The 15,611-nt window shown below is 47.4% G+C and overlaps 1 protein-coding gene across 1 annotated transcript in view; it reads right to left on the bottom strand.

Annotated features, from left to right (window-relative positions):
* TEP1 (telomerase associated protein 1) overlaps positions 1 to 14,747 on the bottom strand; it is a 48,229-nt gene extending 33,482 nt beyond the window's left edge. The window contains exons 1-9 of the mRNA XM_056133940.1: positions 14,655 to 14,747; positions 10,816 to 11,230; positions 9,843 to 10,022; positions 9,260 to 9,373; positions 8,128 to 8,289; positions 7,108 to 7,269; positions 3,987 to 4,111; positions 3,419 to 3,576; positions 671 to 780 (exon numbers count right to left, since the gene is read on the bottom strand). Coding sequence (XP_055989915.1) covers positions 671 to 780; positions 3,419 to 3,576; positions 3,987 to 4,111; positions 7,108 to 7,269; positions 8,128 to 8,289; positions 9,260 to 9,373; positions 9,843 to 10,022; positions 10,816 to 11,202 — 1,398 coding nt within the window. The 5' untranslated portion in view covers positions 11,203 to 11,230; positions 14,655 to 14,747. The remainder of the gene's footprint in view (positions 1 to 670; positions 781 to 3,418; positions 3,577 to 3,986; positions 4,112 to 7,107; positions 7,270 to 8,127; positions 8,290 to 9,259; positions 9,374 to 9,842; positions 10,023 to 10,815; positions 11,231 to 14,654) is intronic.
* Between the last annotated feature and the right edge of the window lie 864 nt (positions 14,748 to 15,611).

Below are 15,611 nucleotides of genomic sequence, written 5' to 3'. Positions count from 1 at the left end.
GTGAGGTAACTATTATATTTGTGGGAAGGAAGGAAGAAAGGAAAGATAAAATGGATATTCAATGGATATCTCCCACATCTCAAGCTGAGATACACATTTCTTTTTCCCCTCTGGAGAAGGTATTACTCACTCTCTCTTTTTTTTTAAATGTAGGAGTACTGCTATTTATTCAGACATTGATTAAGCTGATTGAATTGGGTATGAACTCCACAGAAGGTACTACTGTCTTGAACATCTCTTTCTCTCTGTCTCTCTCTCTCTCTGTCTCTCCCTCCCTTTATATTTCTCTAAGTAAAACACTTTTACTTCAAAAAATGAAAAAGAAGAATAACAACAACAACAAAAATCACTATTATATGAGAATATGTCAAGAGGTAAAGAAGAAAGGTGAGAAAGTACAGCAGGCTCCCTCTACTGTTAGCTAAACCAAAGAGTTGTCTCTTCATAGTGTGTCCCTGGTTTCAGAAAATTAAAACAAAGAAAAGAAAAAGTGAGCATTCTTCCTTCCACTCTAATCTCTCAAATGTGAGCCCTCCCTCCCCAGCCTATCTGCATCTAGATAACTATTCACAGCCCACAGGGACATCACTGGGTGGCCAGGACCTTCACAGCCACTCAGAAGAGCCTGGCTTCTCCACACCCAGCTCTGGTGCCCACCCTCCTCACTTACCTCATGCTGGAGTTTCTGGAGAACCATCTCGTGGTGATGCTCACTGATTCCCACGCGCAGCAGGTTACACAGATTCCGAAGCATGGCCATAAAGGGAAGCTTCTCGTTGTCTGTAGGGGAGGTAGGGAGAGGAAAACGCACAAAGGATGAGTGAGACAGCACAAAAGAACAGAGCAAGGAGTTCATAGAAACTTCAAAGAAATTTCAGGACAATGACAAGAGAGCTAACACAGGGGCTAGGGTGTGTGCCTTGTATGCAGCTGACCCTGGTTCAAACCCCCAGCACCACATATGGTCCCTTGAAACCTACTCATTCCTGAGCACGGAGTCAGAAACAGATCCTAAACACTGCCAGGTGTGGTTCAAAGCCCCCACTACCACCACCACCAAAATAAATAATATTTAAAATATGAAGCTTCCAGGTCGGAGTGATAATATAGTGGGTAGGGCTTTTGCCTCACATGTGGCCAACCCGAGTTCAATCCCCGGCACCCCCTTAGGTCTCCCAAGCACTGCCAGGAATAATTCCTGAGCACAGAGCCAGGAGTAACCCCTGAGCATCGCTGGGTGTGACCCAAAAAGCAAAAGCAAAAAAAAATAAAAAAATAAATAAAAAAACCATGAAGCTTCCCCACACTCACCAGAAAGAAAAAAAAAAAGAAAGAGAAAAAGAAAGAAAATTCAAGACAGGTGGGGCCAGAGAACTAGTACAGAGAATAAGGCACCAGGTCACCAGCCACATGTTTTATAACATGCTAGTTACAAAACTACATATACATATATCCTGGCATATTCTATTTATTATTCATTCTGATTTGGGGGGGCTACATCCAACTGTGCTCAGGGGCTACTCCTGGTTTGGTACTCAGGAGATATTCCCAACAGTGCCCAGGGGACCAAGTGGTACTGGAATCATACTTAGGCCTTCTTCGTGCAAAGCATGCTTTATAGTGCACTGAGATATCTCACTGGCCCTATTCCGGAGTATTCTAAAAATTCATTTTGCAGGGGGTATGGTGCCGCCAGCAAGTTAATCTGTACCTCTGAGGTGAGTGCATCAGCAGCCTGATGGCACCATCAGACTTTCAGATACCCCAAAATTGCTGCTGTGCCTTTGGCCAGACACCAAAAACCTGGGGCAAAGTTTACCAAGAAAAAGTAAACGGCCAAAAGTTAGGTATGTGGGAGACACACCCACAAACCACCTCCGGCTCAGCTATATATTTGGAGGCATGGCCTCTCTGGTTCCTGATCGAACTGCTTAATGGTCATGATCCCAGAAACTCAGAAACGAAACTCGGAACCCAAAGGCTTTTGACAGAAATGCGTCCTGTTCCTGCAGTAGGCTACTGGCGCTGGGCCACTCCAGGTGGGAAGAGGTTTTGTGCCTTGGCCTGTTCCCCCTGGCGGCCTGGTGACCGCCATCCTCCAGAGGCCACTGGACAGTCAGGTTTGGGCCTGCAGTAACAAGACACACGGGGCCTCACCACATGGGGGTGGAGCCGACTCTTTCTCCCCATCCCAACGAGATCCCGAGTCGCCACCTACAAACGGCCTCTCTGGCTCCTGATCAAGCTGATTAATAACCATGATACCGGAGACTCAGAAACAAATCTTGAAACCCAGCGGCTTTGGCAGAAATGCATCTGGACTGCATACAAGGTGGCCGCCGGCTCAGAGCTTATTGGAAAGCCAGATATGAGCCAGCAGTGACGGGGCAATTGCAGTCTCATGGGAAGGGGGGCAGTACCGGCTCGTTCTTTACGCCCTACCCAGGTCACGAGTTGCCCCCCCACAAGCGGCTCTCTGGCACGGCCATGGCTCCAGAGGCAAAAGGACTTAATCCAGAACCCGGCAGCTTGCGGCAGAAAAGTGAATGGACCATGAGTTAAACTAGGGCGCCATGTGTCCTTGGGAGGGAAAGGGTGTTGCTCCCTTCCGCCTTTTTCCCCCCTGGCAGCAAGGTGGCTGCCACCTCAGAGCTTATAGGAAATCCAGGTACGAACCGAAGGTAATGGGGCAACTGCAGTCTCATGGGAAGGGGGGGCAGTACTGGCACGTCCTTCACACCCTACCGAAGTCACGAGTTACCCGCCCCATGAGCGACTCTCCAGCACGGCATAACATCAGACACACCAAAACCAATCTTGTAATTATCTGGCTCTTTGCAGAAATCCAAAATCAGTATATGATTCTCATAACCAGCTATAGAAAACAAAGTATTTCACAATGCCTTTTTAGCAATTCTGATTGTTGGGGGGGCGCGGATTCTAAACAATAATGGTGTATCTTTTGTCAAAATAGTGATAGCACAGCGGGTAGGGCATCTGCCTTGCACGCAGCCAACATGGCCGACCCGAGTTCGATTCCTCCGCCCCTCTCGGAGAGCCCGGCAAGCTACCGAGAGTATTCGATATGCCAGACACAGTAACAACAAAGTCTCCAATGGAGACGTTACTTGGCCCGCTTGAGCAAATGAATGTAATCAATGTAGAGAAAAGTTAAGTGGAAATCATCTGCCTCACAGGCATTGGGAAGGGTGGGAGGGTGAGTACTTGGGGGTTCTTGGTGGTGAAAAATGAGTACTGGTGAGGGGAAAGGTGTTTGATCATTGTATGGCCGAGACTTAAACCTGAAAACTTTGTAACTTTTCCCACCGTGATTCAATAAATAAATATAAGAAGAAAAAAAATGCAGAGGAATAAATAGGAAAGGGAGGATGGGGCATGAATGTCAAAGTTATTGTACCGATGAGATCTTCCCAGACAGCGGCTTTGTTCCCCCGCGAGCTCAGCTCTCGCTCCCAGGTCACTGGTCGAGAGAGCTTCATCCTCTTCCCAGCTTTGCTTGAATCCCATGGCCCTGGAAGGCGACTCCGAGAAAAGGCCTGTAGGTTGTCAGGGTATCTGGGGCAGAGAAAGAGGAAGAATTTGCCACCTTAGAATCAAAAGAAAGAAGAAAACTCAGAAGAGGAAAGTATAGTGAGTCAAAGCCAGTGGGTCATTTTGTGGCCAGGTTTGCCTACACTAATGCTTCTGAGGTCAGGAGAACTGGGACCATGAGTGTTGAAAAGTCATGGGCATGGGTAGAGGGGTGTCAGAGAGATTTCTTAATGGGCTTAGTACATGCTTTGCATGCAAGAGGTAGGGGGATCGATTTCTGCCACTACTGGGAGTGATCCTCAACACAGCTGGGAATAACTCCCAAACACTGTTGGGAGTACTACCCCCACCACCACCAACTCCCAAAATATAAGAAAATAAAAAGAAAAACTCACGTTTACCTGGAAGCAATACATATTCAAAGCAGAACCCACCTGTAGCCAAGTAAGGCTTGGACATGCTGGGCAGGTTCCCGAATATGCAGTCGCTGTACTAACTTCTTCAGGGTGAACTTTGACTGCTCCTTTTTCTCTGGCTCTGCATGGTAGGTTTCCTCAAACTGTGAAAACACCAGTCAGTACCACAGATCTTATTTATATATAACTATGGTCACCATCTTCAGAAAGAAGAGCCTAGGGGCCTGGAATGATAGCACAGCAGGTACGGCATTTGCCTTGCACGTGGCCGACCTGGGTTCGATTCCCAGCATCCCATATGGTCCCCCAAGCACTGCCAGGAGTAAGTCCTGATTGCATGAGCCAGGAGTAACCCCTGTGCATCGCTGGGTGTGACCCACAAAAGCAAAAACAAAACATAAAGAATAGCCTAAGACCACCCTCTCCCTCTAAGGTGGTATCTTTCCCCAAAGGAGATTTAGGCAAAGAATAAAAAAAATCTGAAGCCACAAGATTCCCTGCAAAGAGCTGAAATATCAGTCCATTGGATGGTCATTTTGTTTCATATTTACAAGAGACAGAATGAGGAATCAGTGGTTTGTGAAAAACTAGAAGGGGATGGAATGATTAGAGCATGCCTTATTCATAGAGTGAAGGAAAGGGACAAGCAGCATTTCTTTAAATCATGGTTCCTGGAATAGATTGATGCAGGCATTAGCATCACACAGACTGTGAGCACCTAAAAACTGAAAGGAGGGGCTGGAGAGATACTACAGTGGGTAGGATGCTTGCCTTGCATGCAACCAACCCAGGTTCAATCCCCAGCACCTCATATGATCTGCTGAGCAACACCAGGAGTAAGCACTGAGCACCACTGGGCATGGCTTGCCAAAACAAAATTAAAATGGGGGCTAGAGTGACAGTACATGCCTTGCATGCAGCTGACCCTGGCATCTCATTTGGTCCTCTGAGCACCACCAGGAGTAATTCCTGGCAGAACCCCTAAGAACTGCCAGAGGTGGTACCAAAACAATAACAACAACAAAAAAATAAAATTAAAAAATATAGAGAAATTATCTGTCAGAATCATCTATGGTGAAAAAAGAAAAGAAAAAGCTAAATTTGGTACACATTAACAGAGATGACCAAATGAGATGTGTTTTCATGGTAAATATTTATTTTCATAACACTATTATTCTAAGACAGTGGTGGTGGTAATAATTAACACAATGCTAGGTATTGTTTGAAATACTTCAAAAACATTAACTGTTTTATTTTTTTTAATCCAATGAAGGAGCAGGGAGATAACTCAAAGTATTGGGATGCTTTCAATGGAGGAGGCCTGGATTTGATTTATAACCAAATTTATATTTGATTTATAATTCATAGCATTGCAGGAAATGACCCCTGAGTGAGCCCTGAGCAATACTCTGGGGTAGCCCCAAAACAACACCAGGTTGAACCCAAAACCAAAAGAAAAAATGTAATGAAGTGGATACTGCTATTATCCCCACTTTATAGCTGAGGAAACTGAGGCAGGAAAGTGTGTGCCATTTGGCCAAGGTCACATAACCAGCAAGTTGTGAAAGGTGGAATTCAAATTCATGTGCTCTGAATCTAAATCCAATGCTCAAAAACCACTAAGTGCAGTACCCTATTTGTCAATAAAGTTTTTAAAAACTTATTTTGTTCTAAAACAACATTTGGAATATAGGTGTCTCATAATGTTCCTAACTCATGCATTCAATTGGATAAGACACCGGTTAAAAAAATCCAATCAACTAGCAACACAGCTCAGGAAACCCCCAGACAATGACTTGAATACAACCATAGTGAATTTTCACAAATTTTCTTTTACTGAGCTATTTTTTGATATTTCCATTTGTAATTTATTTTATAACAAGCAATATATAACAAATTATTTTGTGGCTGCTTAAAAAAAATCTGGAGCAGGCTTTTTTCAAGCCCATCTTCTCCCTCGAGCACGCATCTCGCTTGCTTGTCTCTATGTCTCTGCTTTATCCACTCTGAAGAAGACTGTTCTTTTTCTTATTTGGCTTTTTGGGTCACACCTGGCGATGCACAAGGGTTACTCCTGGCTGTGGACTCAGGAATTATCCTGGCGGTGCTTGGGGGACCATATGGAATGCTGGGAATCGAACCCGGGTTGACCGCAGGCAAGGCAAACGCCCTACCCACTGTACTATCACTCCAGCCCTGCCTCCGTTCTCCTTGAGCATGTATTTCCTCTCTTTCTCTTTCCTCACATCTTTTTAAGTAAGCTTCAATAAAAACTATCTTGCTTCACCAAGGAGCGATAGCACAGCGGGTAGGGCGTTTGCCTTGCACGCAGCCAACATGGCCAACCCGAGTTCGATTCCTCTGCCCCTCTCGGAGAGCCCGGCAAGCTACCGAGAGTATTCGATATGCCAGACACAGTAACAACAAAGTCTCCAGTGGAGACGTTACTGGGCCCGCTCGAGCAAATCGATGATCAACGGGAGGGCCTTTACCTTTACCTTTACCTTGCTTCACCAAAAACTAAAATAATAATAATAATCCAAAAGAAATTAGAATGGTGCATAACAAAGGTTGGGGAAGCCTTCCCAGGAACCTCAAAACCTGCATCCTTCATTCCTCATCGGAGCAGAGAATTTCCTCATAGGAAACCAACTTTATGCCCACCACGCCCATTCTTCATATTTCTAAAGCAAATGGATTTCCACTTCTAAATATTAGCCAGAAAATAATTCATGCATACATAGAAGTCCAGGCAGGCACTCACCTTCCTCTGTGCGGTCCTAAATGGCTGAAGGCACCTTGGCAAATAGCGTCGTGACCCAAAAAATAGATCCTTCGTATTTTGTAAGGACAAGAAAAGCGATTTCAATATGGGGAATGGAGGTATCTTTAGGGAGATCCATTTTAATAGCCCTGAAATCCCATCTCTACCGAAAAGGAAACCAACTGCAGAGGCAGCCCTGCCCTCTCTGTCCCCACTTCCCCCGCCCCTACCCTCCCAGACTCCTGAACCCCTTTGTCATGGGTGGAGGGAATAGGTCATAGGCTTTAGGTGGGGTCCCTGAAACCTGTATGTTTCTTTATCCCTCCCTTTCTAGAGAAAAGGCCATGGATGACCAGAGCCAAAGCCACAACTAACTGAAGGGCGGGGGGACGATTGAGGGCGAGTCTTGGCCCGGTGCTTCCGAGGGTTGTACTTAGCCAGCTGGTACTCATCAAACTCGGCGAATTTGTCTGTCATAGCAGCGCGCAGGCAGGCCGGCAGGGGAGCCAGTTTGTTAACTCCTTCTTTAGCCAGCATCTGTCAGAGAGAAAGAAGATATCAAACAAGGCTTCTGAAATAAAACGAGGGGCCAGAGAAACAGTTCATCAGGCTGGAGAGCAAGTTCTGTAGATGGGAGGAAGCCTGAGGTCAATCCCTGGCACCTCATGGTCCCCGAGTACCACTGAGAGTGGCCCCCAAACAAAACAAATTAAATTAAAATGAAGTAAAACGAAGGGATCAGAGAGTTGAGGCATTCGCCCTGCATCCCACCTACCCGGGCTTAATACCCCAAGGACCGCCAGGGGTCACTCCAGAGCACAGAGTCAGGAATAGCCCCTGAGTATAGCTGTGCGGCCCAACAAAGAAATAAATGAACTGTTAAGTAAAACAAGACCGCCTGGGAACACAGAACAGAGGACAAGTTCCTGGCCTCAAAAATGACAAATCACATAGGCCAGTTAGAAGATTTTCTGTTTGCTTGCTTGTTTGTTTTAGGAAGATTTGAGGTCACACCTAGAGATGCTCATGGCCTAGCCCTGGTTTTTTGCTCAGGGAACTATATGCAGTGGTGGGGGTCAGACTAGGACCAACCATATGCAAGGCAAATGCCCTAGCCTCTTTACTATCTCTCCAGCTTTGTGATTCTTATTACTTTCATTATAAACACCAAGTCCAAAATAAGTCCAGTTTTTCTCAAACTGCTATCTAGCCCATCTCAAATATATTCTCCCAACTGGGCAACTCAGCCTGATATGGAAAAAGTCATTTGGTGTGAGCCCCAAAGCTGATGTCAGCTACACAGAGGCCAAAGGATCTGAGACTCTTCTCCAGGGATCTAGTGAGGAAGAAGGGAATCAACTGATCAAAGCAAGGAGAGGGAAGTGAATATCATACCTGGTAGAATTCGGCTACTTGGATCCAGTCAGAAGGCAGCTGGACAATGGCACCAAAATAGCGTCGCAGGTATGGGCGGCAGAGAGGCAAAAAGGCAGCAATGGCCAAGAGTTTGTTGGCCACGTCCCGGATGTTGAGTTGCTGCCTGACATACAGAGACGCCTAGGGCACAGGGTGGGAAAGGTTGGGACCTCTGGTATTCCCATAGTTCCACATCATAAACTACACTGCTGAACTAATTAATAAGTACTTGCTTAATAATACTTGCTAACCTACCTCTATAAAACCTTTCCTAAGCCCACCAGACTGCCTGCAAGACATGAAGTTCATGTCCTTTGATTTTACAATCTCTGTTCCCAGTAATTAAGCCCACATCCTCCTTGGTAGACTCTCTTCTTCCTCTTCTACTGTTCGCCTCCCAAATTATCCTTTCTCTCTTTGGAAGACCTCCTACCACCACATCAAAAACTTACCCACAGTCCAAAATGCTAATTAAACTTTCCATCTTCCAAAGCCTTTTTGGAAGACGGCAGAGTCTGGCAAACTCCCCGTGGCGTACCCAATATTCCAAATACCAGTAACAAGGATGGGTCTCATTCTCCTAAAGAGCCTTGAATATAGCACTTTCTTAAAAATCTCAGGGCTAGGATGAAGGAGACATTACTGGGGCCTGCTCGAGGCAATCGACGAATAACAGGATGGTCATGATTCATGATTCGTGATCTTCCAAAGCCTCAAAGCAAACATGTTCTCCCACTATCCCCTTCTGAACATTCACTATGAATGATACCTTTGTATTTGTATAATATTTGGGAGAGTTTTGCCTCCCTAATAATACCGTAAATTCTTTAAGAGCTAGAACTAATTCTCATTATATCTGCTGGAGTGGTTCTCTAACTACCACTGTATACCTGCTGAAAAAAACCAAGTATCCCCTTCCACAGTTCTATACCCCACCCCCACTCCTCGCAAACCATAGGACTTAGGCTTCAGCCTCGCCCTGAGTTCCTGCTCTCTTTCTAAGTAAAACTCCTTCCACCCCAATATGGGGCTCTTTGTGTCCCGCTCACAACCTACACACATTCCTCACCTCCCAGCCTTTACTCCCACCCCTTCCTTCACACCACAGTACCTTAAGAATAAACTCGGGTTCCAAAGGTGCCAGTTCTTTACAGACTTCCAAGAGATTTTCTATGTCTTTTATATTTGATACCAAAGCAGAGCACAGGTAGTTTATTAGAGTCATCTAGAAAAGGGGAAGGGGGTGGGGTCAGAATAAAGAGCTCATAAGGACCAGCATTAAGTACCCACTTGACAACACTCAAAACCAGGGAAAAAAGAGATGGATCCTTATTCAGAAAGAGTTTTGCTTGTTTTGTTTTGGGGTCACACCCTGCTGTGCTCAGGGCTTACTCTTGACTCCATGCTCAAGGATCACTTCTGGCCAGGATCAGGGGATCACAAGGGATGCTGGGAATTGAACCCAGGTATGATGCATGCAAGGCAAATGACCTACCTCATGGTACTATCTTTTCCAGCCCTCAGAAAAATATTTTTGCTCAGAGGTGAGAATTGGGGAAGAAAAATAAGAGCTAGGTTATATCTCCTCTCTCCCCTTCCAGTCCAGGGATAAAACTGGGTGACCCTTCAGTCCCTATTCCTTCTGCCTCCACCCATTTTCCTCTCCACCTCCACCACCCACTCTGAAATGTCACCTTTTTTCCCTGAAGGATATGGTCAGTGGACTCAGGACAAGGCTCTCCAGAGCTGAGCTGCAAGGGCAGAACATCCTCCTCTTTCTCATCACCCAAGCTCAGGCTGTAAAAAGGCATTTGAACCTCCACCCATTCCTTCTTCTCTGCATTTTTCTCTTCTTCGGACGAGGAATGATGATCCTAGGGACAGAGCAGTTATGAATCACAACATGTACCCACAGACCCATGCACATACACACGTGGATTGAAGGTGGCTCCCAGAGAGAAGACAAGACCATAACCATCTTTTAATACTTAGGGTCAGGAGAGATGCTTCAATAGGCTAGAGCACAGGATCTGCATGTGGGAACCTCAGGTTTCATCCTTACCACCACATGATGTCCCAAGCACACCAAAAGCAACCCCTGAGCACAGTGCCTAGAAGTAACCCCTGAGCACCACTGCTTTTTTCTGTTTTGGTTTTGGTTTTTTGGGTCGCACCTGGCGATGTTTCGTTACTCATGGCTCTGTACGTACGAATTATTCCTGGCAGTGCTGGGGAGGCCGGGGATCGAAACTGGGTTGGATATGTACAAGGCAAACACACTCCCTGCTGTACCATGACTCTGGCCCTAACTGTATGTTTATTATCCACACATGCAGAAACGTGAGCCCTGAAAGATGTCTGTGCCTCAGGTAAGACCTCAAAAGCACCAAACTGACGCAGCCACCCTAATAGCATGTTGGTTCTCTTCCTGAGAAGGTTTATAAGGACAGGGCCTGCTTTGACCTTATAGTCCAGATCCTCTGAACTTGACCTGCAGTAAGAGCACCAAAATGACGAAGACATTTCTGTGGGGAAGAGCGCCTCAGGAAGAGGTTCCGAGCAGAGAAAGTATATAGACAGAATAGACTGAAGGGGAGACACTGAAATCAAGGCCCATGTACATCCAATGTGACAGGATGGATGGTGAGAGGGGTCAGGACCTATTACCAAAGCAGCTCCCCGAGTAGTTTCCTGGGCAGAGATGGGCGTCAGGGTGCTGGGGCGGATCAACAGGTCTAGTTTCTCAGAGAGGCACTGAGCCTTCCAGCTTGGAGGTTCATAGAGCTGACACTTGGTAGTGTGCAGCCTGCACAGATCACTTTGCAGCAGGGGAGATTTCTGGAGACTTTGGAGCAAGGAACTGGCAGACACAGTGCTCTTTAGATCAGGAAGTGTGGCCAGGCAGCGGTTCTCCAAGGAGAGAATGTCCGGGTGGGCATAAGTGTGCCCGTGAGACTTCTTTATGGTCCCCAGCTCAGGAAGTGTGGCCAGGAAGCGGTTCTCCGCGGAGAGGATGTCCCAGTGGGCAGATACACGTGCATGAGATTTCTCCATGACTGGTACCTGGCCAATCACAAGATACCTAGAAGGAGAAAGAGACAGGGGATGAGCACCTGGCTGTACAGAGCAGACCTTTCCCAGGGCCCTCCTAGAAATGTCAGTGAGCGATAGGCAGAGAACAGCCAATGTTTCTTTTTCCAGGACTGGATTCATCCTGGAGAGAATGTTCCCAGGGAAAGGAGTTGGGAAAAGGTTCTTGGAGAAGGGTAAAAGCAGGAGAGTTTTGTTTCTGGTGTTTTGTGGTACCAAGGATTGAAGGAGCAAGGAAATCAAATAAAAGTGAAGACTCGATAGGAAAGGGTCATGACCTCTTAGGAGAGGATAAAGGAGGCCTCCAAGGGCACTCTGTGTGATCCCTACCTAGTAGGGTCACACTTAGAATCTGCATTCTGGAGTCAGAACTCCAGAGAAACAGCACATTTTGATCAAGTTGTCTGTATTCACTTCTTCCCTTCAAATGAATGAATTTCTGTCCCCAATTCTTCTCTCAGCCTACTCTCTTAGGTAACCAAAAGAGCTCTGGTTACTATAAGAATATTATTAGTACAAGGTCTTGGTCCTTGTCTGATTTCGCCTCTCAAGTTATATTCAAGGAAAGTACAACATTCTGATAATTCACTGAAATTCTCTCTTCCCTTAATTTCTGTGGTTCCCTCTGCAGCCTCTACCAATCAGTCCCTCTGATGAGTCTTTGCTGACACCCAGCCCCCAATCTGTTTAGGTGGCCCTCTCTCTGTTCCTTTTTGCAGCACCATGCTTATTCTCTCATAGGAACACATTCCCTGCTCATCTGTCTATAAACCTACCAGACTATACATTCCTGAGAACAGAGACTTTTTTCCCACTTTTTAGAGCTACATCCAGGCTAACTCTTGGCTCCGCACTCAGTGATCACTCCTGACAAGGCTCAAGGGACCATATGGAGTGCCGGAATCAAACCTGGATTTGCGGCATGCAGAGCAAACACGCTGTACTCTCTCTCCAACCCTCGAGAGACATTTTTAGCCTTGAATATGAGTGTATCTACAATGCTAAATTCAGTAGTATTTGGAGGTTTTTAGGAATCTAGTGAAATTTATAAGGTCCTTCCATCGAAAACTAAGAGTGTAGGGGCTGGAGTGACAGTACAGCGGGTAGGGCGTTTGCTTTGCACATGGCCGACCTGAGTTCAATTTCCAGAATCGCATATGGTCCCCTGAGCAACGCCAGGAGCAATTCCTGAGTGCAGAGCCAGAAGTAATTCCAGTGCATCGCAGGGAAAAAAGAAAGAAAGAAAGAAAGAAAGAAAGAAAGAAAGAAAGAAAGAAAGCAAGCAAGCTAAGAGTGTATAATATTTGCACCCAATTTTTAAGGAGTCCATCCAAAGATCACCTAGAATTTCCATTAACTTCCATTCTGCCTGAGAGAATGCTTGAACTTGTGTTATGTGGAATGTTTTCAGTTACCTGGGCAAATCCTTATCTCTTTGTGTTTAAGTAATTGAGGACTAAGTATTTTGTTAAGTTAATCACTTAGGCCTTCATGTGCAAGAACTTATGGGCAGTACTCCAAGAATATTTGAATGGGCTAGTAATCTAGGGAATGGGTTCAGAATATACCTCACCAAATTGTGTCACTTCAGCATGTAGATGAGTTTGAGTGAAAAATCAAGACTCAAGAAGAACTTGTTTACACCTACCTTAACTGCCTGAAAGAATTTAGATAAGAGGCCTCGCCCATAGTGAGAGTTATGACTAAATATAAATGTTCATGACTTATCTTTTATGGCAGAGTAAACAGTGAATTATCAAACATCTCATTTTCTTCTCATCCTGTGAATTCTTTTCCTTCCCTTTTGAAGCTCAGGTGCCATTCAAGATAGCACATAAACTTTCTATTGACGTTCTTTAATGAGTTCCTTGTATGTAAAATTAATTTTGTTTTTCTCCTGTTAATTGATGTGGACCAAATTATTAAATCAGCTTAAGAACCCTGAAGGGTGAAGCTGAAGAGACAGTAGTCTTTAATGAAAGCAGGCAACCTCAGGATCATCCCCAGCACTGTATGGTCCCCAGGCATCAGTGGGTACAACCCTAGGGTCCCCAAGCTCTATTGGAATCACACACACACACACACACACACACACACACACACAACTTCCCCTCAAAAAAAGAATTGTAGAATATCTCCCTGGACATCGGTATGAACAAATTAAACCAGGAATTATAGCCTCTGTGTCCTGTATACTTCCCTCCTGTGATGTATTACCTGAGCCCCCAGGGGAAGAATGAGCAATCTCAAAATTAACTGGAGATTTTTCTTTTCTTTTCTTAATCTCAAACTAGTTCAATGAGCTGAGACATGCTTTGCAAGCCAGAAGCTATGGATTGCTATGGATTGATCCTCAGTACTACATAACCACCACCACCACACCCAGCACTCAGCTGACCACCTCTGGGTGTGAGTGACCCCAAAACAAGCAAAACAAGCCACAAAGTGAAAACGACAGCACTGCTCTGTCCTCCGGTTGTTCATCAATTTGTTCCAGCAGGCCCAGTAACGTCTCCATTGTGAGACTTGTTACTGTGTTTGGCATATCAAATACGTCCCCAGTAACTTGCCAGGCTTTGCCGTGAGGGCGAGATACTCTTGGTAGGTGGCCTGGGTGCTCCTGAGAGGGCCGGAGGAACTGAACCCTGGTCCGCTGGCCGGCCGGCTGCGTGCAAGGTAAACTCCCTACCGCTATGTGAAGTCAGCTGTAAAAACAGTTCAAATTCTTTTACACCCTGGAGTTTGTGAAGGGGAGATCTAGCTGCACTTTACAAGGGGGGTGGTGGGGAGGGTAGTTCAAGTCCTCTCGGCTGATCATCTCTGCCCATCCTCCAGGAGCTAATCACTGCTAGTGGTAGTCTGCCAGTTTGGGGGCAAATACAAATCTATGTCTAGGCCAGCCACCTATACAAAAGCAGCAGCGGGAGCGGTGGTGGTGGTGGTGGTGGTGTTCGATCGACACCGGAACGTCACTTTCGACAGCATCTCTGCACTCCCACCTCGGAGGCCTCGCCACACATGAACTCCCCGCTCGCGGGTAAGTGGAGCATGACCTCCCGCTCAGTGTCCGCTGGCCGCACGCGATCTTGCGTGGGGTTTCATTGAGCACAGCGGAGTTTGCGTGCTTGCAGACGGGGTGTAAACCACGCCGGGGCCCGCGCTCACTCTGTCCGCCCCGCACGGCGCGGGGAGAAGAGGGGAGGGACTCCGCCGCACTCGGCGCTTCCCCGAACCCCGCTTCCGACGCCCCCGGGTCCCTGTCCTCGAGTCTTCGGCCTCTCACCGTCTCATCTTCCTCTCTCTCCTACTTACACCCAATCTCCGGGCACTTCCCGGACGCTTTCCACCGCCTCCCGCCTCCCGCAGCCCGGCCCGCGCCGTGCGCCCAGCGCCCTCGCGCGCGCCCGGGCTTCTACCTGCGCTCTCACCCCCGGCGCGGGTCCTCGGGCCGCGGGAAGCGGGAGCGCGAGCAGCCCCACCGCAGTCCACCGGGAGCCGGGAGCCGTCGCCGCGAGAGGCCGGCAGCGGAGCCGGGCGGAGCTGCGCGCCGCGGTGACGCGCCGGGTGCGGCCACAGGGCCCAGCCCAGGGCGCCGTCCGCGGGGCGGCGACCTACCCCGCAGGCCAAGCCCTGCTCAGCCCCAGTCCCCAGCACACACACCCTTTCTTTTCTTTATTCTTATTTCCTGTTCTTCTTTCTCTCCCGTCTCTCGGTCCTTAAATTTCCTTTCCTTTCTGTGATCAAATCTTAGAAGTTGTTTCTTGGGAATATTTTCGCAGGTTCTCAGGTTCCTGGGCGTTGGCCCCGGGGAGTAGGGACTTTCGTTTCCCTAGCTACTTAGGGAAAGCCGGCAGCCAGTGTCGGGAGGAACTTAGGTCGCGGCGGGGGGCCAGTTTGAGTCCCTCCCGCAGGCCCCCTTGCAAAGACTAGTGGAAACCAGCCTGAGTGACCTTCCAATGCGGAACCGGCTCCCAGAAACGGGGGCGGGGACACAGGGGGAACTTAAGGTGGGAATAGCAGAACTAGAGCCATTTCGCGCCCGAGAAATCAACCTGTCCTCTGGACATCCCTTTCCTTACATACGTACTACATACGTGGTCCTTGTTTTCAGCTAACAGTTGAGCTTCAGCCCAGAATTGTGGGACATCTGTCTTCTCAACTTACTGAGCCACATCCTGCCTTCCGTCCAGAGATGCCACCCCTAACACCTACCTTATAAGTCTCAGTACTCTGCGGGGGAGGAGAGTGGGAGTGGGTGTGGGGACGCATCACCAAGGCCAAACACCAAGGATTGTTTGTTTTACTGGGGGGACGGGGAGGGGAGAACCACACCTCGCATTGCTAGGGATCAAACCAGGGTGATCTTCATGCAA

This window comes from Sorex fumeus, unplaced genomic scaffold, assembly GCF_029834395.1.
Source record: "Sorex fumeus unplaced genomic scaffold, SorFum_2.1 ptg000098l, whole genome shotgun sequence".
NCBI lineage: Eukaryota > Metazoa > Chordata > Mammalia > Eulipotyphla > Soricidae > Sorex > Sorex fumeus.
This window is presented reverse-complemented; position numbering and strand designations above follow the sequence as displayed.